Raw genomic sequence first — 26008 nt, 5'->3', positions numbered from 1 at the left:
TAATTCTAGGATTATAAGAATGGTCAGAATTGGACATGATACCAAGAGAATAGATAAAGCCAAGGAAGGTAAGCGATGCTGCCGAAGGAACTGGGGGCAGACGTTGAGTGACACCATCCTTGAATAGTCATGAAAGATGAGATGGTTGGCTAGCCGACTCACCTTTGGATCTCACATCACCAAAATTCAAACACGTGATCTAATGTTTAATCTCTTGGTGTGACTGTTCTTAATTATTGAGCATAAGGACAAAATGGATAATCTTCCCCTTTAAGTTTGATTTTGAAACAAGCTAAATGGTTGCCTTCATAAAGAATGGTAGAACACATCCATGGTTGTTTTCATGGTGAAGGTTAAAATGCAGCCATTATAAACTTTTTTCTACTCACTTTTTCTTAGATTGATGCCAAATTCATAAGATGTGCATGATAAAGAAGATAGCAAGTAGTTCTGATCCTTTGTCTTTACAGTGATAATGACAAGTATAAATAAAGAAATTTGTTCTTGTTCAGTGTGACTGTCCACCTGACAGGATCTAGAATCATCTAGAAGACAAACCCTGGGCATGCCTGTGACTGTTTCCAGGGAGGTGTTACTGAGGTGGGAAGACTCACTCTGAATGTTGGTAGCACCAATCTATAGGCTGGGGGTCTCAGACTGAATAAAAAGGGGACATGCTAGTTGTGGTGGTTTGAATATAATTGGCCCCCATAAGCTCATAGAGAATAGCACTATTAGGAGGTATGGCCTTGTTGGAGTAGGTTTGGTCTTATAGGAGGAAGTATGTCACTGTTGGGGTGGCCTTTGAGGTCTCGTATATGCTCAGTTCATTTCCTGTTGCTTTTGGGTCAAGATGTAGGACTCTCAGCTCCAGCACCATGTCTGTGCATGTGGCCATATTGCCAGCTGCCTTGCTTCCTGCCATGATAATAATGGACCAAAGCTCTGAACTGTAAGTGAACCACCACAATTAAATGTTTTCTTTGTAAGAGTTGCCATGGTCATGGTATCTCTTCACAGCAATGGAAACCCTAACTAAGGTACCAGCTGAGCACTAGCCTTCTTCTGTGTTCATGTCTCTGATGTGATGGGACTAGTGGCCTCATGCTGCCAGCACAGTCAGAGGTATCCTTACCACCACACCTACACTGCCATGGTGGACTTAACCCTCAAAATCTTGAGGCAAAATAAACTCTCTCATCCTTAAATGGCCTTTATTGGGTACTTTGTCACAGCCCTGAGAAATGAGACAAATGCACCAGCATACTAAATAGTTGACAGGGACGGAGGGGCGGGTGAACTCAATATTACTAAACTGAATGAGTTTAGTCAAGAGTTTGGGAGGTGCCTTTTGTATTCAATATATACTGAGTGAGAAATGGCTGTATTGCCTGTGCCACCCCAGGTCATACGTTATAATTATATTTAACAGAAAATGAATAACAAAAACACACAGAAATGATGGTGAGGGTTGAAGACAAGGAAAACCAGGAAACAAAATTTATCTAAACATTTAGAAAGCATTTTGTAAGTTTCCCTACCAAAATATTGAGTTACAATGGAAGTAGAAGACAGATTTGTCATGGGTAAGATCTGGCTTAGAGACAAAAGTGAGGTTAAATGGGGCATTCTCTGCATGGAGACATGTTAACAGTAGGGAATTCTGGGGACTGACCTTGGATGATGGAACTCATTAACTGCCACAAAGGATATGAAAATGGGCTACACAGTGAGATCTAAAATGATACACTTTCCTGCAGTGAGATTATTTTCCTTGACATTTTGTCTCACTTCTTCATTATACAGACGCAAAGTACGATATGGAGACATGATCCAAACCACAGGCTGGGGGGCTTTCCTCTCATCTCCCTCGCTCTGCTTTTGTTATCAGCTGTGATGATGAGATGGTACTAAGGGAATGGGTGAGCAAGATAAGGAGATACCCTAAAGCTTTGAGAAAGCAAATATGCTCATGAGACTCATGGGACTAGAAAGTGAATCCACTGAGGAAAACACAGCCTAAATTGTAGTTTCAAGTCCAGGGGTTCTAATACCAATCTCAGCAAATACATCTATGGTTGGTGACTCCCCACAGCCACCAGAGCCCTGTGCTACAGCCTGTGGAAAGTCTTTGTTTACCGTGTACAGAAAGGAGAGGGTGACGTAGATGACAAACATCCCCATCTCTAAAACCACAGGGTCTACACATAGAAAGCTGGGGTCAGAACATCTGGAAAGAGTCACAGAATGGAAAGAGGGGACTCAACTGAGGAGTAACTAAAAGCAGTTTTAGGACAGATATGGGGGGGGAATGTTCTGATAAGAATGGTGGAGGGTTGGGAGATGGCTCAGCAGTTAAGGACACTCACTGACAAGGCTGATGATCTGAGTTCAAGCCTAAGGACCCACATGGTTCAAGGAGAGAACTCAGGTTGTCTTCTAACCTCTGTGCAGGCCAAAACATACAGAGTAAATAAATAAATCAAATTTTGAAGACTGATGGAATTAAACTAGACAGATGACTTGGAATCTCATAAATTACTACTAAGAATAGATTGGTTCAATTCCTTCAGAAACTTGAAAGATAGTAGCTACTAAAGTTAAGCATAGGCTTGTTCTGCAATATAGTAGTTCTAGTCTTGAACATCTGTCCATGGAGAGTGAGTACATATAGTTAAAGAGAAGCTTGTACCAGGATGATGGATGGCTCCCTCCCACAGAGATAACCCAAGGGCCATATGAAGAGATTATATGTAAAATGTCAAGGCATTTATACACGGAGTACAAAAGAATACACTAGTTATTCATGCAGAAACATGCATGAGTCTCATAGACCTTGCATTGGACAAAAGAACATATTATGTATCAGCCTATTTATGGAACATTCAAGAACAAGTAAATCATTTGTATGGTGCCAGAAGTCATAGCAGTGTTAACTCTCAGAGAAGTAGGTATTTGCTGGGAAAGCATGGAGTAACCTATGGTAGAGTCTATCTTGCACAGGTTCTGAATGAATATTCTGTGTCTTCATCTTAATAGTATATTATAGGGTTTGTAATATACCAAAATTATAAAAATAAGCATGTAATATTATTTATTTTAACTTAATAAGAATAATGGATAGAAGAAATAATATAGTTTAGAGGGGATTAATTTTGGTAAAAATGACTTGAAGAACCCCTGTATTTGCTTTTTCCTTCCTCCAGTTAAGACAATATATTTAAAACATTGTATTCTGGACAGGGTACCCAAAGATCACATTATTTAGTCCTTATCTATGAGAAGTCCACAGTCAAGGAAGAGGACACCCTGTATAATACCTCTAAGAAGTATGGTAGCCATAACTGTGATATTTATAAATGTGATAGGAACATGACAAAATGGTCATCAATGTGAGATGTCAGCAATAGTTTCATGTACTAAGTGGATTTGGTTCTTGGCTTCAAGAATGACAAGAAGATTAGCAAGTAATCTCTGAGAAGGAAGGGTATGCAGAGGCAGGAGGATCATGAGTTCGAGGCCAGCCTGGGCAACACAGTGAGATTTTTGTCTTAGAAAATAGAAAGCACTGCAAGATCAATGATTTATATTTCTAAAATAACATCAATGATGTCGGCATAAAATTTGACTTGTTAATAGTGACAGGAATGGAGCTCAGTGTTGGTGATGCTAAAGTTGGGCAGGCAAAACTCTTCCAAAAATATCAAAGTGGGTGTTGTGCTTTTTTGAAGTTTGAGTTTCCAGTAAGTCAAATGTGCAACTGACCAAGGAAACTGAAAGGGCATTGGAAATTAGTTTCTCATTAAAGCAGTTGAAATATTTTGTTTTTATCAATGTAGATCAATAAAGTGTTTAGAAAACAAGCATATTAATAAGTGATCAGAAAACAGGCATACCAACAAAGTGATTGGAAAACAAATATATCAATAAAGTGGTTGGAAAATTAAAACAAATTACTAGAACTTTCAATGTAATTTATTATGTAGGCAAGCATTATCAGGAAAGGGGATCTCAAATGAGCTTCTGCATTACCATCTGTGGTGTTTTGAATAAAATTGGTCCCCATAGGCCCATAGCGAGTGGTACTATTAGGAGGTGTGGTCTTGTTAGAGTAGGTGTGGCCCTTGTTGGAGGAAGTATGTCACTGAGGGGTGGGCTTTGAGGTTTCAGAAGATCAAGCCAAGCCTAGTAGCTCATTGTCTATTCCTGTTGCTTGCTGATCCAGATGTAGAACTCCCAGGTACTTCTCCAGCACCATGTCTGCCTGCATCCCACCATGATGACAATGGACTTGTAAGCCAGCCCCAGAGAAATGTTTTCCTTTATAAGAGCTGCCTCGGTCCTGGTGTCTCTTCCAGCAATAAAAACCCTAAGACACCATTTGTATGTGTATCGACACAATGCATGTTTATACAGTTTTAACTTTGGCAAAGCAACATCTTGGAAACATGTCAAATCAGTGACATATTAAACCCCAACTGCTTCTAATCATACCTAAAATCAGATCTAATAGGTAAAATTCAAGATTCCAAAGCTAGCAAAATGGTTTCTGTTGAGCCAGTAGAGTCAGGAACGCATCTGTTACATTCCACCCTGTATCGGTGGTTACAGAGAAATGTGGGGTTCCATAAAAGACTAGTGTGGGGACAGGAAGGCTGGAGATTCATTGCATAGCTAGAAGAATGCTGAAGATACAAACACAGAGTGAGGACCTGCAAGCCTTGAGTATTTCTTGAGAAGCACAGAGCCCTGAGCTGAGAGATGCAGAACATACACAAGCAGAAATAAACAGACTTAATTTACAAAAATAATCTAAGAAAATTGCAATACCTTTAGTTTTACCAGAAAGAAATATAAATTGGCTGTCCATATGAAATTAATCAAATCACCCATGATAGAAGTTGAGGCTTCTGTGTCAGGCAGTGAGTGGCTAGAGGCGACCTCTGAGTGAGCTTGAGATGGAGAAAGTCAGACAAGGATTTAGCCAAGGAGTGAGACTGAAGAAGAGCTTCAGAAATCCATGAAGGAAGTGGAAGGATGCTCTGAAGTAGCAGGGGACGAAGAGGACACAGGAGGCAGAAAGTCAAGCTGAACAGCTTCAGCTTTACAGTTTCCTGGCATAGAGGGGAGAAGCCAAAGTGACTTCTAACACATGGGCCACACAGAAGCTGGCGGTTCTGCCCTCAAGACAAGCCCATAGTCCCCATGAGCCTCAAATCCAGCGGCAGGTTTTGATGATACAGTGGTTCCTCTAGCAGTTGGGTGAGTGCTGGCTAGAAATCTCTTTTTCAGACTTAGGAGGGAGCTCAACTGGTGAAATCACTTGCTGCCAAGCCTGACAACCTGAGTTCAGTCTCTGGAAGCCACATGGTAGGAGAGAATCGGCTCCTGAAAGTCGTCCTCTAACCTTATGTGTAGCTGCATTCAAACACACGTACCATACACCTATGTATAATATCAATACATTTTATAAATTAAAATGAATCTCTTTTTCTTAAACTATATGGCTTGGAGGGTGGTGGCCAAGTACCAGCTAGAGAGACTCTATTGTTGAAAACTGAGCTACCTTGGGGACCTGAGACTGGAGAGCATCTAAGGGTCAGAGAGACATTTTGGCTGGCCTCAGTTCCTGAATGGGGGGGGAGACCCAAGAGGCAGTTTTAGGGAGAAAGAGGGATGGATGCTGACACACTAAAGGATGCAGGTGGCAGAAGACTGGCTTAGGCTGGAGTAGTGGCTAGAAATGCATTACATCAACTTGTAATTTCCCTGGAGGGCTAGTATGCAATGCACGTGTGTGTGTGTGTGTGTGTGTGTGTGTGTGTGTGTGTGTGTGTGTGTATGTACATACATGTGTAGTAAGTATTTAACATACTGAGCTCTCTCTTCAGTACCTGCCCTGGAGTTTGACAGACTTGAGCCTGAGTCTGGTAGGTGGATTGAATTCTGGAGCCATCTAATGTCCCTCACTGCTATAAAGCCAGTAATTCTGAATTACCAGGGTGTGCCTGATACCCGTAGTTGAATCCCTTTAGCATGAAGTCAGATCTACTACCTGCACACATCTCAGTGCTATGGCTACTGTTCACACTTTCTAAAGTACTTGGGAGTATGCCTCCAGCTAAGACAGCCACCCCAGAGGTATGATCTGAGGTCTCAACAAAGTGAGAGAATCTGCTCGACCCCAGACTGCAAAGCTAAATGTGGCCAGCAGAGGCTCCAGGAACACAATGAAGAACTGTCATAGCAAAGACAGCATTCGTGGATATAGGTACTCACCTAATATGGAATCAGCAACAGCAGAAACCATAGGAAAGACAAGTCCACAATCTAACTGACCCTGCCCATGCCCATCCATGTAACTGGCAATGCTGGTTTTCAAGGACCCAGAAAGATGCTTCTCTATCTGCTTTGATTTTTCTAATATATCGTTCTAGCTTCTTTTCTATTGCTGTGATAAAATACCCCATCAATAGCAACTTAGGGGGAAACAGTTTATTTCATCTAGTAATTCCAGATCCCAGTCCATCACCATGGGGAAGTCAAGGTAGGCACTTTAAACGACTAGCCACATCACATCCATAGTCAAGAGCAGAGAGCAATGAGTACATCTGCACTTGCTTGTTTCTTTGCTTGTAGTCAGCCATGTTTCTCCACTTATACCGTTCAGGACCCTTTGCCTAGGAAATGGTGCCACCCACAGTGAAATGAGTCTTTTCTGTATCAATTAACTTATTTACGATAGTCCCAAACAGACATGTCTCAGGCCAACCCAACATAGACAACCTCATTGAGACTCTCTCCCTAGGAGATTCTGGGTTATGTCCAGTTGACAATAAAAACTAATTATTCTAGATATTTACCAGACTTTTTACTTTTACTGTATTTAAAAAATTTTCAAATGTTGTTATACTTCTTTACACATTTACCTAATTTATACATTTACTAAGATATTTTAATCTTAGTTTCTTTTTATCTTTTTTTACCCTCTTTGTTTCTTCCTTCCTGCTCCTACAAGTTGTAGTATTTTGCTTAAACATATTTTGTTATATTTTTAATTTTTAAAATTTTAGTGGTTTTTTTTTATACTTAGATTTATCTAATTTTGTTCTTGAACTGTTTTCCCCATTTTTAAGTCTTGGTAATTTCTTGTTCTTTTCCCTTCCTCACCATCACACTCTTCTCTATCTTTGTTTTCCCATTTTTCTTTCTTTAACTCATTTCTCCTCTTTCTCTCCCCCTTCTACATTGTGCTGTCTAGTTTTAAGTCATCTTGATACAGGCTATAATCATTAGAGAGGAGGGAACATCAAATGGGAAAATGCCTTCATAAGATCAGGTGGGAGACAAGCACATAGGGCATTTTATTAATTAGTGATCAATAGGGGAGGGCCTAGCCTTTTGGGTGGAGCTACCCCTGGGCTGCTGCTCCAGAGTTCTATAAGAAAGCGAGTTAGGTAAGTCATGGGAGAGGAAGACAGTAAGCAGCACTCCTCCATGGCCTCTGCATCAGCTCCTGCCTCCAGTGTCCTGTCCTGTGTGAGTTCCTGCCCTCACTGCTTTTGATGATGAATTGATATGAAACTATGACCAAAATAAATCCTTTCCTCCACAAGTTGCTTTTGGTCATGGTGATTCATCACAGCAAGAGTAACCAAACTAAGTCATATATCTCCTTACCGTTTCTCATTTATTTACTATTTCTACAGTTACCTTAAATAATTTTCATGGTCATACCATAGCTAACAGTAGTTTTCTGTTCCAGATTTAGGGTCCCTGGTGATGTGACTGTAAATTGTAACTGATTTTTAAGTGTGCTTCTATAGTTTGTCTGGTTTAGTGTTGCTATTGGCACAGTCCATTTCCTTCTCACAGAATGGTACTGGTAATTGCACCTTCATGAGTAAGCTGGCCATTAATAAAGTCTTCCTTCAAATCCAGAAGAGATATCCAAACAAAAAAGATGTGCAAATCGCAACACAAAGACATAATCAACATAAAGAAGCCATGCAACAAGACTCCTCTAAAAGATCACAACTCCTCAGCTATTGAACTCACAGGCACTGAAACAAGCCTCATTATCAATGACTACTTCAAAGTTTTTCTGGTAAAAGTGCTCAATGACCTGAAAAAGGGATGAATGAACAGGCAGATGAATTTAGTCCAGGACCCAGAGGGAAAAGTCAACAACACAGAAGAAAAAAAAATATTGAGAAAATCATCAATTTTGATGAAAACTCAGCAACAAAGAAAATAACTCAGCAAGGAAATTTAAAAAATAGAACTATTGGAAATGTAAAATCCAATGGATTAAATGAAAAACTCAGTGGAAAGCATTGCTGACAGCTTCAGAAAAATAAAATACCTAGGAATAACTCCAATCAAGCAAGTAAGGGACCTCTACAGTGAGAACTTTACAGTACTTAATACCCTGAAGAAGAAACTGGAAGGTGGAAAGACCTCCCTTGCTCATGGATAGACAGGATAAACACTGTGAGAATGCCTGTATTGCCAAAAGCAACCTACACATTCAGTGTCATCCCCATCATAGTCCCATTGACATTACTCACAGTACAAGAAAACAAATCCCAAAATTCACATGAGAACACAAAAGATCTCAATTAGTCAAAGCAAATCTTAGCAGAGAGGACTGTAGCTAGAGTTTTCCTGCCTGGCCCACAGTCAGGACAAATCTCTCTCACCTGCCAGTCCCACAGCCACTCAGACCCAACCTAGTAAACACAGAGACTTATATTGGTTGCAAACTGTATGGCCATGGCAGACTTCTTGCTAACTGTTCTTACAGCTTAAATTAATCCATTTCTATTAATCTATACCTTGCCATGTGGCTCGTGGCTTACCGGCATCTTCACATGCTGTTTGTCATTGTGGCGGCTGGCAGTGTCTCTCTGACTCAGCCTTCCACTTCCCAGCTTTATTCTCCTCCTTGTCCTGCCTATACTTCCTGCCTAGCCACTGGCCAATCAGTGATTTATTGACCAATCAGAGCAACACATTTGCCATACAGAACATCCCACAGCAGAGGACAATGCTGGAGGCATCCAATCTCAAATCACACTCCCAAGCCAAAGCAACACACACAGCACAGTAGCAGCCCAAGGACAGACAGGAAGACCAATGGGTAGAATAGAGGACCCAGAAACAAAGCCACACAGCTACAGCCATGTCGTTTTCAACAAAGCTATCAGAAACATACACTGTAAGAAAGCTTCTTTAACAAATCATGCTGAGAAAAGTGGTACTACAGAGGCACCTGCATGCCAGTCACAACAGCTACAGAAGGGAACTAGCCTAGACATCTATTAACAGGTGAGTGGATAAAGAAAATGTGGTAGATATAGGCAATGGAATTTTATACAGTCCTAAAGGAAAATGAAATCATGACATTTGCAGGAAGATGGAAGCAACTGGAAACCATTATGTGAAGTGGAAATAAGTCAGACTAAGAAAAATAAACATTGCATGTTTTCACTCATGTGAGGAAACTTGGCTTAAAATGTGTGTGTGTGTGTGTGTGTGTGTGTGTGTGTGTGTGTGTGTGTGTGTATGTGGGGGGGGGTCATGAAACCAGAAAGGGGATCATGAGAAGTGAGGAAGAGATTAAGAGATGTGGGAAATAGAGGAAGTGATGGCATACATGTACCAGGAAAACAGAAGTTGGGGATAACTGGGGAAAGGAAGGGGACCAGCTGTGAGGGGGCAGAGGAGGGGCATGAATGGCATCAAACTATAATGATGTAGATGTACGAACACACTGCAATGAACCCTTTATGCTAACCTAAACAATGAAACAATATGAGAAAATACATAAAAACAAAGACGTAAGAAGCACAATTTCAAACAAGACAAAGTAAGTTATCAATACTAAGAGAAATACTAGTTGATTATTCAATAATTGTACAGGAATGGGTTTGCTGTCAGTCAGCTACAGTGGACAACTCTGTCTCATGTGTTCAGTCCCAGATGCTAGTATCATTGTGGTTCCCAACACAGGGAATTCAGAGTGATCAAAATATGTAAAAATTAGTTATAATTTATGTAGTACAAATTTTGTACATCACAACATTCATATTTTAAAATACAAATATAAAATTAATTTATAAAAATTAAATTAGTAAAATGTAACATTCTAAGAATCTCATAGCTTTACTTAATAATAAAGATAATAAAGAAATTACATGTGCCCAAATCTCATACAGTATGAGGGCTACAAAAGCTTTGAATATAATACTAAAAGTTTAGTAAAAACTGAAAGGCTTTTGAATGTGTTAAAAAATACTGATAAAGCCTCTGTGTATAGAGAACTGCACACACATTCTATTACTGGTTATTGATTCAATGGGGAAGCTGCGGATAAGCCCAGGGATGGTCTTAGGAGCACGCCATGCTTAGACAAGTGTATCAGTTAAGGAGTAAAAGTCATGCCAACCAAAAGACTATACCAACTTAAAAAAAAAGACTATACCAATTAAAAGTCAGCACATGATTCTGAAATTAGTAGAACAATTTGATGAATAATAAACAAGAAGCCATATCATCTGACAAGCCATTTACCAAAATACAGCTTAGAGAATAAAACTGACTTATATTTTTATATGTGTCTTGATTGACATAGGGTGACTTAAAATATTTTGTATATTCATTCACTACTGGATGAAGACAGGTAAGGAGAGAGGTGAGGTTTTTGAAAACATGCTGGTTAGAAATTGTGAGGTGGAACTGAAGGGTTAGAAGCAAAGAACAGGCAAGAATTGCTGGTCATTTTCATGTTGGGGTCACATGGGTGCTGTGGATATCGCTCTGTATAAATAAACACTGATTGGCCGGTAGCCAGACAGGAAGTATAGGTGGGACTAACAGAGAGGAGAATTGAGGGAACAGGAAGGCGGAGCAGGAGACTGCCTGGAGCTGCCGCCAGGACAAGCAAGATGTAAGGTACCAGTAAGCCACGAGCTACGTGGCAAAGTATACATTAATAAAAATGGACTAAACATAAAAGTAAGAGCTAGACAATGATAGGCCTGAGCTAATGGCCAAACAGTTTAAATAATGTAAGAGTCTGTGTGTTTATTTTATAAGTGGGCTCCAGGATTGGCGGGACTTGGCGGGACCTGGAGAAAAAAGCTCTCCAGCTACACATGGGTGATTTCAATGATATTGAACAAGATAGTCATAGCAGCAAAGACAGAGCATAAGGATTTGGGGAGACTTGTTCAGTTATGAGTATGTTGAGCTTGAAGTTTATGTATAAAGTGACATTAGAAATAACTATGCATATTTATACAGGCTAGGTGTACCATCCATTGCCATGCATTTATTGAGTTGCTACTCCATATAGTAATGATACTGTCACCAAGATCTCCTTCTCATTGAACATTATCAGCTATTCATTAAACAAACACATCTGAGTTCCTCCATACTAGGAAGGAAGCTGGCAGACCCCAGTGAATGAGCCAGTCCCCGCCCTCTCAGAGTTTGGTCTCATGTAGCAGGAAAACAGTATGAGAGATAATGATCCAATTCATGGTGTATGTCCTGTCCTTCCAATGGGGCACCCACAGAGCACAACCTGAAGGAGGGTTGGGAAAGTATTGCTCATATAACTTCCAGGCACAGCAAAACAAGGTTCAAAGCACTCATGTGTTTTTTGATGGCTTCAGGATCAGCCAAAAGGCCAGTGTGGTTACAGTGGGCCAGGTAACACAGTCAGGAGAGACCAGAAACACCCAACCGGCATTTGGGAGGATCTATGTGGCTGCTTTATGGAGACTAGAGGTTGAGATAGCAGGCCAGGAGGAACAGACAATGCTATGATAGTCTTGGCTACTTTGTAGCTTGGGCAAAAAATGGCTGTGGCTTGGGTTAGGCACAGTAGGGAGACAGTGCTGGGAACAGAGATTTTAGACGATTTCAAAGGAGAAGCCAACAACTGAAGAGTTGATCATGGACTAGAGAAGACTTGGAAATGCAGCAGGGTTGTTAGCTCTTGTTATGGTCTGGGTGACGAACCACTTCAGTCAAGGTCATGGTCTGTGGGGACACAACATAGAGCTGGGATTGGGATGTGTGAAGCCTTATACATTAAGCAAGGTAACATTTCTCTTGTGTTGGATGCCCTAAGCCAGCTCAGCCACAGTTTTAATGTCAGTGGGGGAGGTATGACCATGGCCCTGCAGTAGTAACTGAGGCTTGCAGATCATCTTCCAGTCATTACCATGACTTGTAGGCTGCAACTGACTTTCAAATTCAAAGCCAAAGATGGGTAAAAGGCTAAGACAACAACATATTTTTGGTTACCTGGGAGGAAGGACTGCTATGTGCCATCGCTACTAGATGCTGTAGTCAGCAGAAAACAAACCTGAAGCGTTAGGAGCCTGGGTGTCTAGGGATCCCTAGCGTAAGAGGACAGGCATTCAGAGGGTTACACTGAAATTACAGAGCCACAGTTCCAAACAGGTAACTGTTAAAGGTGCCAACCACTGAAGTTTACTGAAAGGAGGCAAGTCAGCGAGTGCCAGCAAGGTGTGGCGGGAGCTGCTTTCTGAGTCCTTTAGGAGAGGATGTGGATGAGAAGCAGTTGGCTGGAGGCAGGAAGCCCAGTCTGTATGTACCTGGGGCCATTGCAGAAGCCGTTCTCCTCGAGTAGAGGGAGATAAGATGGATGAGCAGAGAAACACCACAAGAAGCTGGACTAGGAACACTGGGCAGGATACCATGGGAACTGGGAGCCAGCGACGGGTTCCATGGCCGGAGGGGAACCCTGATCAACCGCCACCATTTCTTCACTCGCATTTTCCTAAGATGCTGCCAAACTCCCTGGCAATGTTTTCTTTTTACTTGTATTTAATGCTTTTTCACTTGCAATAAAAATGATCACACATAACATCCTGGCGGGATAATTTGACATACTAATTCCCTTCAGCTCCAAACTCATTCAAATAATACATTTTTGTCCAAAAAGGAGAAATTATAATGTGAGGTTATGAAAAGTCCATTTCCCTTTTTAACATTCTTCCTAGCGGCTCAGTTGTTTTCATTGGCTTTTATAAAAACAACCTTTGTGTGAACTGGCAATTTGTTTTGTAAATACCAATGAAGGCATATTTCAAAAATATAGTAGTAAAAACCAACCCAATTTCAGAAATATGCCTGCTGCCAGACATCAGTCTTCAGCTCATATTATGAGTATTTCCAGTAAGTCTTAAATACACATTAACATGAGAAATAGCTTACTGTTTAGGATCAAAAAAGTAAAAAGAGAAAAAAAAAAAACCCTTCACTACCTCTTAGAAATTGCTCAAGGGTTCTAACCAATAAAACACATTTCCCTCTTTGATAAACTGCACTTATAATGGCTTTAAGCACTTCAATTCAATTGCACATTTACCCCTCAAAATTTACTTAGCCTGGGTTTATTATCATCCCAGTGTTATATATTCTATGATGTTATTTACTTAAGAGATCTGGGGTATTAATATTTCAGCAATGCCTATCTTGAGCTCAATGCCACTTTGCAAACCTTTATAAGAAGTACAGGCTTTGTTCAAGACTCCAGGAGAGCTTTTTACTGTTTCCTGAATGTTCACAACTCAGCTATTGTCACTGAACTACATTTAATAAGAGAAAAATATTATTTCTCCACCCAGGTGTAATAAGGAGAGGCAGTGAACTAAATGTTCTAGAGAACTTTCCCTGCATGCCTCCTAGCTGGCAGACGAAATGTCTCTGCAAAGTGAAATGGAAAGTTGAGGGGTTCTTTTGGGGACAGTAACACAATCCGGTGGCTTTGCTGCGATGTATGTGTTTTATTTTGAGAGAGGATCTCTGTCTCTGTCTCTCTGTCTCTCTTTCTGTGTATGTGTGTTGTATTGTATATGTATTTGTATGCATTTGTGTATATATGCACGCACATTGGTTTGTGTGTGTGCATGCATGTGTGTGCACGTGTAGGTCAGAAGACAACATTGGCTGTTTTCCTCAGTCATTTTTCACCTTAATTTTTTCAGAAAGGGTTTTTCACTGAACCCGAAGCTCACTTATTAGGATAGGCTGAGGACCAGCAAGCTCCAGCAATCTGCCTGTCTCCACCCCCAGGACTGAGATCACAGACCTCAGCCACTGAATCTGCCTGTCTCTACCCCCAGGACTGAGATCACAGACCTCAGCCACTGAATCTGCCTGTCTCTACCCCCAGGACTGAGATCACAGACCTCAGCCACTGACTCTGCCTGTCTCTACCCCCAGGACTGAGATCATAGACCTCAGCCACTGAATCTGCCTGTCTCTACCCTAGGACTGAGATCACAGACCTCAGCCACTGAATCTGCCTGTCTCTACCCCCAGGACTGAGATCACAGACCTCAGCCACTGAATCTGCCTGTCTCTACCCCCCGGACTGAGATCACAGACCTCAGCCACTATGCCCACATTTTTAGGTGGGTGCTGAAGTCTGACCTTAGGTCCTCATGTTTGTGGGACAAGCACTCTACTGATTGAGCTACACCTCCCTCCCAAGATAGGCTCTTTTTATGTAGCCTGGCTGGCTGAGTGTTCTTTATGTAGCTCTAGAGGGCTTCAGACTTGTGGCTGTGGCTCTGCCTTTAATAGGAGAAAAACCTTATTCCTCAAGAGAGTGTAATAAGGAGCACTCATGAGCTGACTGTTCTAGAGAATGCTGCTTTGCATGCCCGCTACTTCCCATCACTGCTCTTTTATGCAAATGCTCTCTGTTGTCTGCTCTTGGAACACACCTCCTCTGTCTGCTAATTGTCCTGGTTTCCATAATACAGGTCTCACTGTACTCCAAGATTTAATGAGCAAATTGGTGGAATTTATCATTTATGTGTGTGTTGTGTACCTAAAATTATGCTAGTTATGGTAGAAGTGTATGTAAGGATGTAAGATGTGGTTTCTAACAGCTCATGTTCTATAAAACATGAAATGATACCAAATTGTATAAGGCATTCTGTAACTAAGCATGGAGTTTAATGTGGAGCCTAGAGCTGAGGCAAGGGAAGGTAAATGTCAGCCAAGGTTTTTAGAAAGGCTTACTGTGCCCTTTATAAAACAAAAGTGGAAGGAAGCTGGAGAGATGGCTTGGTGGTTCAGAGTGAACATTGCTTTTCAGAAGACCAGAGTTCAGTCAAAGTACCCACACTGGACAGCTCAAAACTTGTAACTCCAGGGCATCTGATACCTTCTTTTAGACTCCATGGGTACCTGCATTCACATGCGTATACCCACACATAGACTCACATATACACATAATTTAAAAACAGTAAGAAGAAAGCTTACTGTGAGGCATGTCCTAGAAAGGCTCCAAATAATAGATAAGATTAGTTGTGGGATGTGGAGATTCACTGTGACCAAGGAGACCAATATGAGTGAAAGTCTGAGAGGTGGGGAGTGAATACCTTTACTGAAGGCTAAGTGCTACATGCTATAGATAATGTTTATAAAATAAGCATTATTTTATATTCATAACAATCTTTGAAACATTGTGTTTACATAAAAAAAGAACAAGGCTCAGAGGTAAAAGAAATTCATTCTAGGTCATCCATTCTACGGCATGAGAAATGAAATCAAACACGCGTGTATCTGGTGCTGGAGCTGGGCTTCCTCCAGCATCTTGTCACCTTCTTTATGGATCTGTGCCATGAAGACACTATTTTACCCACAGCAACTCCATTTCAAGGTTAGTTGTGACAGACTAGAGGGGGCTGAAGAAAGCAGATGAATTAGATTTGGCTGAAAGTCATTATTGATGGCCACCAGCACTGTTGAGGTGGGAATTACTGTGGTGTGAGCGGTATTTAGGAAAGATGAGGTTAAAAAATGAAGTGATTTAATTAATAGAACTAGGTGGTTCTATGTCGAGTGGGTATTGGGGCTCTATTAGAAATGGAAGGGTCTACAGGTGTGGGATTGGGCTGTAATGAAGGCATGAGCATGGAGAAGAAGCAATGGAAGGAGAATGGTGGGAAAGATGGAGAGCACTCAGAGCCTAAACAAGGGTAAGTCACAAGACTAGTGACTCTAGATGATGCTTGGTTACTGTAGTAATGACAGTGTCAGGGACAGAAAAGGGGGAGCTGAAGGACAGAGACCCCAGACTTTCAGGGCCCAGTTTGGGCTGTGCAACCAGAGCCCAAAATTTCACGTATTTCCAGGTAGGCAAAGGACTACTTCCCTACACTCTTTTGGAAAGAAGAAACAGTTATCCTAATAAAAAGTATGTATCTCACAGATGGAAATCCCAACATATAAACTCAAGGGTTTCTATCACCAGTCCCAGGAAGAAGCCAAGAGCTGCGTCTCAATAGAAAGTGTTGCAAATGGGAAGTCAGAGGACAAGAGTCTCCAGGGAGGAAGGATGATGCTTCAGATAAAGCAAGTGTGCTTTTTAGATTTGCTTCTTTGCCTTAAGGAACACTTGGATCTCAAGTTTGAATCCTAGCGAAATGGACTCCAACAGCCGTTCTTTAAACAACTATTCTACTCTAACGATGCCCACCTCATAGTAATGCTATAGAGGTTGACATAAGGGGCCAAATGTAAAATTTTCTTTTTACAACTAACCTGAGCTCATAGGAGCTCACAAGTCTGACCTGACAACCAGGGAGCCTGCACGGGACTGACCTAGGCCCTCTATGTATATGTGACTGTTGTGTAGTTTGGTCTACTTGTAGGACTCCTAACAATGGGAACAAGGGCTGTCCCTAATGCTTTGGCTGGGTTTTGGGAACCTATTCTCCATGCTGGGTTGACTTGCTCAGTCTTAATACAAGGGGAGTTGCTTAGTCTGACTGCAACCTGGTATGCCGTGCTTTGTTGGTACCCATGGGAGGCCTGCCCTTTCTGAACAGAAACAGAGGTTGAGTGGATTGGGAGAGGGGATGGAGGGGAGATGGGAGGAGGGGCTAGGAAGAAAGGAGGGAGGGAAAATTGTAATCAGAATGTAAAATAAATAAATAAATTTAATCTAAAAATAATTCATATCCATTTTGTTTTAAATTGCAAGGTCTACTTAAAATATTCCTCTTAGAGTTACTTCTTACAAATTACTTACAACTTAGAGTTACTTCTAAGGAGGCATGCAGACTTGAGAACATCTCATACATCCTGTTATTTTGTGGGTGAGGGCATTGGTTCTAGAACTTAATATTATGAAAATATACAAACTATAAGAAGGCTTTTGTGTCTCAGGAAGGATGTCAATAGGTTAGGTATTTATAAATATTCTTAAATATTTATATTAAAGAAAAAGTAGAGGTTTAATAAAAAGAAAAATTGTGATAGAGGCAGTCCCCGTGCCTCTTTTCCATAGGCAAACAACAAACAACAACAATGGAAAGGGGGGAAAAAGTGAAAACTCAAAATTAAAATAAAGGTCAAGAAACTAGTCAGTGAAATCAAAGATCCATGGCAACAAATAAAGCCGTGGGCGTTTCACGGAGCATTTATTCTAGTTTGCTGCATTGGATGGTGTGGGCGTGGCACCGTCTGGATGGTCCCTCCCAGTTCCTTTCCTTGGGCCCCCAGAGCAGAGCAGAAATTACCTCTATTTGGATCTCTCTATAGGTTGCACAAGGGGCTTATTTTATCTGCTATGATCCAGAGCTTATCTAGGTGGCACAGAGCAGTGTGCACCCAGGCTGGCAGAGCTGAAGGAGGCTGTGATATGCTCAAACACATGAAAGCTTCGAGGGAATTAAGAGCCATAGATCCCTGGGGAAAGGGATTATGGGTAGAAGAAAGCAACAGAACATTGATGGCTCTGAGAGAAAGATGCTGTGACACTTTTTGGGAAGCGAAAACATTTAAAAGCAGTCGGATATTTGAGGGGAAACTGAAAACTTGCAAACCAGCCAGCATGGAGGCCAGAATTAGCCTGAGAAAACCTTGAGACTTAATCATGGATTGTCACCAAAGGGTAGGATATGTCCTAATATGCTGAACTCTTCCATGCCAACAAACCCTAGAATGCTTGCAAACTTCCAAATGCCCAGTTTATGATTAAACATGAGACATACAGAGAAACAGGAAAAACATGGCCTATTAAAGTAAATAACAAATCTCCACTAACAAATATATGCATTAGATTTACTAGATGTTTCTAAACAACTGTCTTAATATGGTGAGAAAACTAAAGGGAGTCAGGAAAGGAACATTTGAACCCAAGGAGAGTACAGACAAAGACATTGTACTTGTAAATAGAAAGCAACAAAGCCCCCGTGCTGAAAAACACAGCGGCTGAACTAGACTGAACTAAAAACTCTGCTAGAGAGTTTGCCCACAGCCCTGAGCAGTCAGGTAAAGAATCGGCAAGCCTGGACACTAATTATTTGAAAATATGCAGTCTGAAGAGCAAAGAGCATAGACCAGGATGGAAGGTCCTGAACATGCTGCGGCCACAACACCCAATGCAGCAAATGAGAATTAAATGACCGTGGAACGCCTCGCTCACTATCGCTTTATTTGGCTGATTTCAGTGTCTAGACTTTCTCAGGGGTTATTTTAATTTTGGACCACCCCCCATTATTATTGTTTGATGTTTCTGTGTGGAAAAGAGGCATTGGGCTTCCTAGTATGCTGTCTTGATAATTTTGCTTTGATTTAAAAAAAAAAAAAAAAAAAAAAAGAAAAGACTAAAGGAAACTGAACGCAGCCTAAGGAACTAGACGAACAGTACGAGGCACCCCAGTGAGTACATATGAGAACACAAGGAAAATCAGACAGGCTGGATTATTTAAGCAAATAATGGCTGAAAATCCCCCAAACTTGAGGAAAGACAAAACTACCCATCCATGAAGCTCAGCAGACTCCAAGTGAGATAGACTAGAAGCCACTGCTGAGATACATGGTCAGAGGGTCAAAGTCCCCATAGAGAATCCTGAAAGCTGTGGGAGAAAAGCTAACTCTTCACATCTAAAAGTCCTTAACAATGTGAAGCTTGGCCAGGATATTCAAAGTGATAGGAAAAAAACAAACAAAAATAAACAAAAACCTGTCAACTAAGGATCCTATAACTACTCAAACTGTGTTTTAAAAGTGAATGAGAAATGAAGAAAATTCAGAGAGACAAAAGTTAAGGAGGTTCATGCTCGTAGGTGTGCTCTTCAATAATTACTAAAAGGAACCCTTTAATTAAATTAATTACTTAATTTTTTATTTTTTATTTATTTATTTTCAAGACAGGATTTCATTGTGTAGCCTTTGCTGTCCTGGAACTAACTCTGGAGACCAGTCTGGCCTTGAACTCACAGAGATATGCCTTCCTTCTGCCTCCTGAGTGCTGGGATTAAAGGCATGTGCTACTACCACCCCTTTAATTTTAAGTGAAAGAATACTAGCTAGCAACTCAATGCTGTGCAAAAAATCTAAAGTTATCTGGCAAAAATAAATCATGAGCACATATATCTTTAAGTCACTACTACTGTGACTTTTGATTTGCGTCTTTAATTTTAATAATTATCCTTAGGGCTGAAGAGACGGTTTAGTGGTTAAGAGTGCTACTCTTCCAGAGGACCTGGGTTCAATTCCTAGCACCCACATAGTGGCTACAAATATTTGTTACTCCAGCCCTAGGGGATCCAATACTTTGGCCTCTTCAGACACAGATATGGTACACAAATATATGTTTAGGCAAAACACTCATACACATAAATATAAATAATACAAAACTCTTCTCAGACTCTTCCAAAATATTGAAGAGGCAGAATATTTCTAAAGACCAAATACTGCAAGAAAAATAACTCTATAAGACTATTCTTTATGAGCACTGACAAGAATGCCTGAGGACACTAGCAATCTCAACAGTACACGAAGAGGCTCCCATATACTATGGCCAAGTGAGATCTACCCCTGAGATGGGAAGATGGTTCAACATATGAAAATTAATATATACATGCATGGTTTTGACTTATCAATTACACCTTAGTAAATCTAGGAGAGAGAAGAAAATGGCCTAAAGCTAAAATAGAATATTCAATGCCATCTAGGACATTAACAAAGTAAAGGAGAAAAAAAAAACCCATGTAGTAGGTAGTTGTTCCAGTTTTGACCTGGCAGTACTGCCCACATTGAGGCTTCCGGTAACTGTCACGCCTACCTATGGCCTGCCCCAGAAGTGGGGCCAAGATAGGAGCCCTTAAGACTGGAGATCCAGATATGCTGGCTCTCTTGGTTCCTGGTAATCCTGGATGTTGGATGGTGGACCAAGCAGAGTTCTCTGGAGAACACTGCTGGATTGCACTTCACCTCTCCTGGACCCTGTAACCTATCCCTTTACATGTTCTAAGTAAAACCCCCAAATAAACCTCCCTTTTAACTATGTGGAGTTGCCTTAGTATTTCCACCATTTCACATGATCTAGAAAAAGTACTAGGCGAAGTTAAAAACTACTAATTTGGATTCTTCAATGAAATAATGTGAAACTATCTTTTGGAATACCAGAGAATTATCACATTGTCTCCTATGTCCCATCCCAACACACACATTAGCAAATGCACAGTCAATCATATATACCTGTACATAAATAACATGCTCTTCATGAATTAAAACAATAGCATATTCTCAGACACACCAGTTGTAGAACTCCTTACCAAACCCTATCGTCATATAATTTACACATACATTGTCATCTTTAGGCAAATTCAGAGTCTTCACTTCGTAGCTAAAGCTACATATTAGTTTGACTTGGAATTATATCTATTAGTATAGAAGATTTATTGAACCTATATTGTTTGAACATGATCAAGAAGGCTGATTATTATTTCATGATTCCACATCATAAGAAAAAAGCAATGCCTATAGGTTTTTGGTTCAACTAGGAAAATCACAGCTTCATGCTTCTAGTGCTAGACTAACACAGTGTTGATGCCTCTACCAACACCATGGCTCAGCAGCGAATAATTCAGGTAGACACACTCACTCCAAGCTCAACTTGATCAATATCATCTCAAAAAACAAAATGGAGAAAATTATTTGGGCTAGTTTTGACTTGTGAAAGCAAAAAGGAGGATACAGTCACAGAGTGATTTGAGAAATTGAGAATGTAACTGGAGGTTATGGAGTTGACACTTTCATTCCTAGCATTATTGAAACCATGCAGAAGAGTTATAGTAATGATGCATGAAGTCACAGCAGAAACTTCACAGGAGTCACAGGAGTGTCAGACTCTTTTCATGGGGCTCACCAGGACTAATTTTATATGAGACAGAATTACTTTCCATAGAGAAAGAAACAACAGCATTGGAAAAGAAGGGTAAACAGGCAACCTTCCCTGGCAGGACAGCACAAGGTCCAGTTTACTTTTCTTAACTTCAGACTCTCTGGTGAATCATGCACCCCTATATATAAAATGAAAAATGAAATGAAACCCATTTTCCACTTTTGCAAGAGGTTCCAAATGGCAGTCTGGAATTCCCAGAAATGCCTTTTCTTTTCCCAAATGCCGACTTGGACGCAGAAACATTAGAGCCTAGATGTGGCTGTCTACCTGTTGGTGTCGGAAGCCCCTAGGTTCTCGCTGAAGGTGGGCAGAGGTGGTTGGAACTGGACTTGTATGCAGCTGGACCCTCTGATTTGAGTCATAGATTGCTGTGTGCATTTGTGGCAATGTGCAATGAGCAGCTAGCTCCTCTGGTTTCCTCCACCTTCAAGACAGAGGAAGATATATGTATATATGGATGCATGTATTTCATGTGTCCGAATGTTTTGCCTGTACTTACGTATATGTACCATACATATGCTTGATGCCCACAGAGGCTAGAATAGAGGTAGGGCCCACTAGAACTGGAGTTATAGACAGTTGTGTGAGCTGCCATGTGGGTTCTGAGAATCGAACCCAGGTCACCTGCAAAAACAAGTGCTCTTAACCACCAAGCTTTCTGTCCAGCCACAGATGAAAACGTTTGATACAGAGGCATGGAGAGTGTCCTAATGTGTTTCAGCTGTCAACTTGACACAGCCTAGAGTCATCCGGAGAGTCTCAGCTGAGGGACTGCCCACAACAGAGGGGCCTGCGGCCATGCTTCTGTGAGATAGTCCTGGTTGTTGATGTAGGAGGGTCCAGCCCCTTATATGAGGCACTCCCCCTAAGCAGGTGGCCAGTGTTGTATAAGAAAGCTAGCTGAGCATGAGCCAGAGTCAGAGAGCAGAAGTCCTGCAGGGTTTCCTCTTCCGGTTCCTGCCCTGACTTCCTTCAGTGATGGATTGCAACAGTAAGATGCAATAAACCCTTTCCTCTCCATGTCACTTTGGTCATGGTTATTTATCAAAGCAACTGTAAACAAAACAGGACAAGCCGTTCCGTATGGACATTTTCTTCTGGGTCCCTTTCGAGTTTTACAGATTGTCACCCTGGGTCCTGTTTACACTCAGTGCTTACTAAGATACAGTTGTGTGCAGGGCCGCAGATGATTTGACAAGATCGTCCTCAAACAGGAAGGGAAGAGCTTGCAAGGATAACAGCCCCCGGTACAACTGGGGCCCATCGTCTGGGAGCCTTCCCTGAAAAGGAGCCTGAGGAGTCACACTGCCACCACTGCCACACTGCCACTCCTTGTCCTACACACACACACACACACACACACACACACACACACACACACACACACACACCTGCCATCCCCTGTTGAAATTGCAGGGCAGAGATTCCCTTCCTGTCTTGTTTTTTCCTCTGGTGCAGCAAATTGAACCCAGGGCCTCACCCAGCCCTACCCCTGAGCTATATCCTCAGGCCCCTGGTTCTCTTCTTTTGTCAAGCGTCCCGCTGCTCAGAACACCCTGCGTGATTTGGGGAGTGTAAAGACCTGGGAGAGCAAAAGGTGTTCCAGGCGCCTGGTGCCTGGGCTGAGGGGGCTTGAGAGGCAAGGCTCACCTGGTTCAAGTGTGCAGCTATGAGCGAAGGTTCCCATAATTTAGAGTTTGTGTTCGCGGTGCTTTTCTCCTTCTTGGGTGCCATGCGAAGGGTGGGAGGTGCATTGGCCTCCAAACTGGGCTGAAGCCCGGCCTGAGCGTTCCCGATGCCGTGGTAACCGAGACCACGCCCACTTCCTGAACGGATCCTGCTCCCTTCCCCCAAACCGGTTCCTGACCCTCTGGTCAACCGCTTCCGTTTCCATAGTAGCGGAGTTTCCCAGGTGCGGCCGCTAAGTACCAAACTCGAGGAACCCCAGGGTAAATCTGATGATTTTCCAACGTGACGAGCTGGCCTCCTAATTTCTTTGATCCATTTCCTTTCCCTGCTTCTCTTGGGAACTGAGTCCGGTCCGAATAAACAATGTGTAGAAACTCAAAATTACTCATCCAGGCTTCCTCCACCAAGATTTCTCTGGTCCTGCCAACCTAGTATGGAGAATGACGCCCAGTCAGCTCAGGTGGGTTCCAACCTCTAATCTGATGGACACCCTCCTGGGAGCTGAATCACTGCCCTTGGCTTCGCCCCTTGTTGTCTACTTCTCTATCTTCTCTGCCTAAACAGCCCCCAGTTCCTTAAAAGGGCGTCCCCATCAGCAAGCAGAACTCCATTCCCACCCCACACTCGTCTAAGGTATCCCGGTTAGACTGAGACCTCAAAATGATGACCGCAACAACCAATGTTGATTTGTGCTAGGAATTGAACCCAGGTCCTCTAGAAAAGGAACAAACTCACTTGACCACCCAGCCATCTCTCTGGCCTCTAATGTTACTTTATTTTTACGTGTGTACCTGTTAATCATGTGTGTGCAGGTAGGTACACATGAATGTGGGTGCACGTGCACGGGCACATGGGGGCCAGAGACCCACCTCAGGTGTGTTTCTTTAGGCACCATCCACCTCGTTTGTTGAGACAGGTTTTTTTTCACCAGCCTAGGGCTTGCTGAATAGGTTAGGCTGGCTGGCGGTGAGCCCCAGGAATTCAGTCCACCCATCTCCATTTCCCCATGGCTGGGATTACAAGCACACATCTTCACATCTGGCTTTTTAACTTGGCTTCTGGGGATCGAACTCAGGTCCTCATGCTTGCGTGGCAAGTACTTTACCAACTGTGTCATCTCAGCCCTACTTAGTTATTTTTTTTCCCCTTAAGCTTCCTTGGATGAGGACATCCAAAGCAGATCTGAACCAAAGGTACTTTGCTATCTCTTCCGTCTATATAAAGCGCAGAGCTGAGCAGTGCTTAGCTATCATCAAGCCCCTCCTGGTGCCTAGGGTGGTTTTATTATCTCAACCAGACAAGCGACAGCCCTGCTGGTGGCCTGCAGCTATACTCTGTCCAGCACGTCCTGCATGATTGCTGCTTTCTACACTGGAGACATCTTCTGACCCTGTAATCACTATCTTGGAGGAAGATATCACGAGGGCTTGGGCCATGCAGGGATTACTCGGTATCCTTTCAGACTTTGAATGGCTCCCAAAGCCCGTGTATTAAAGCCTTGGTCTCCAGACGGTGGTGCTTTAGAGAAGTGATAAGAAGTTAGGAGGCGGAGCCTAGTGGGTGGAAGTGGGGTCTTTGGGTGTGGGTTGTCAGGACCTGTTCCTCTTTCTGACTTTGCTTCCTGGCCACCAAGCTAGCAGCAAGAGTATTCTGTCTCCTGCATCCATCCACTATATTCTTCTGCCTTGTCACAGGCCCCAAACTAGGGGCCCAAGTAACCATAGGGTAAAGTCCCTGATACCATGTGGCAAAACACATCCTTCCTTCCTATAGGTTGCTTATCTCAAGTATTTCTGGCATCTCAGAAATGGGAAGCTCCTCGGTCAGTGATGATGGCCACTGTTGTCCTTTCCATCAGGTTTGCTGATGGTGTTTCTCTTTAACTCATTCATAATTTGCATGAGTTGAGGAGGAGATCTTCTCCCACTCCACTCCCTTTTTATTTATTTATTTATTTGGATACAGATAATGAATAAAAAGCACTTCTCAAAATAATCTTTCACAATTAAAAAGTCATTAGTACTTACAATGCATGTATTTTATTTCCTGGTTGGGGGGGCATGTATCAATTCCTGCAACATTCACACACCCTGTATCTGGAAGCCTTTTCTCTTTGCCACAAGACTAAATTGATTGATGCATCATGATGTCAGAGGAATTTGCTAGAGAAGGGTTTTCCTGAGGGTCTCCATGACAACTAATGAGGCTATCACTCTTTCATTCTTATAGCATTTCCCCCAATATTTTTGTTCTTTGCAAACAGTTTCTTAATGGTACAGGATAAAAACTGTTTTTGTACACTTGCTTAAAAGTAAAGGTGGATCTCTTACAGATTGATGACATCGTTCTAAATCTTGGTTATATTGCTCATGGTTTAAGCTGAGAGAACTGTGATTTTATGAGTGAAGTAATAAAATATTTACTGGCATTTAAGTTCATGCTGCATTTAAAAACTAACTACTGTTTATATGTCATGTTTCACTGCTAATCGCATCTCTTCTTGAATGTGAGGGCACACTACCAAGTAAAGCTCCCCACTTGCCACAGTCCAGCCAGGTCGTTAGCAGATGATTAGCAACATAGGTTCCACATAAAAAAGAGAAACAAAAAGAGAAAAATGGAAAAGGATACTTTAAAAATGAAACTGTAATTTTTAATTTGTAAAGAAACTATCAGTAGTTTTTTCTAACAAGCAATAACTATACAACCCAGTTTTTGAAAAAAAAAATTGTGCATGCGAGTGCTTTGCCTGAATAATGTTAAGTGCACGACATTTGTCCCTGGTGCCCAAGAAGGTCACAGGAGGACATCAGATTCCCCTGGAACTGCAACTGTGGATGATTGTGACCCACCACGTGGAGAACTTAGCTCCTGTCCTTTTGCAAGTGCAACAAATGCTCTTATCGCTGAGCCGTCTCTCTAGCCCCAATCCTAATTTTAGCAGCAATGAAGTGTTTGTACTATTTATCAGCATAAACCTGATTTTTTAAATAAAACATCTCCCTTATTCCCACCGTAAGAGTCTGATTTCCCAACCTTCTTTATCCTTAGATAGGGAAAGATGAC

General features: G+C 41.8%; 1 protein-coding gene across 3 annotated transcripts in view; it reads right to left on the bottom strand.

The window, feature by feature from the left end:
• Positions 1-23125, bottom strand: part of Spag17 (sperm associated antigen 17) — a 236044-nt gene extending 212919 nt beyond the window's left edge. The window contains exon 1 of one of the 3 annotated variants that reach the window (XR_009379872.1): positions 22904-23125. Coding sequence is in view for 2 of the 3 variants with exons in the window: in XM_059265953.1 (XP_059121936.1) it covers positions 22904-22987 (84 nt within the window). In the remaining variant the exon portion in view is untranslated. The remainder of the gene's footprint in view (positions 1-22903) is intronic. The other 2 variants (XM_059265953.1, XM_059265952.1) reach the window with 2 other exon arrangements.
• Positions 23126-26008: the final 2883 nt, after the last annotated feature.

The sequence above is a fragment of the Peromyscus eremicus genome, chromosome 6, assembly GCF_949786415.1.
Source record: "Peromyscus eremicus chromosome 6, PerEre_H2_v1, whole genome shotgun sequence".
Taxonomy (NCBI): Eukaryota; Metazoa; Chordata; class Mammalia; order Rodentia; family Cricetidae; genus Peromyscus; species Peromyscus eremicus.
This window is presented reverse-complemented; position numbering and strand designations above follow the sequence as displayed.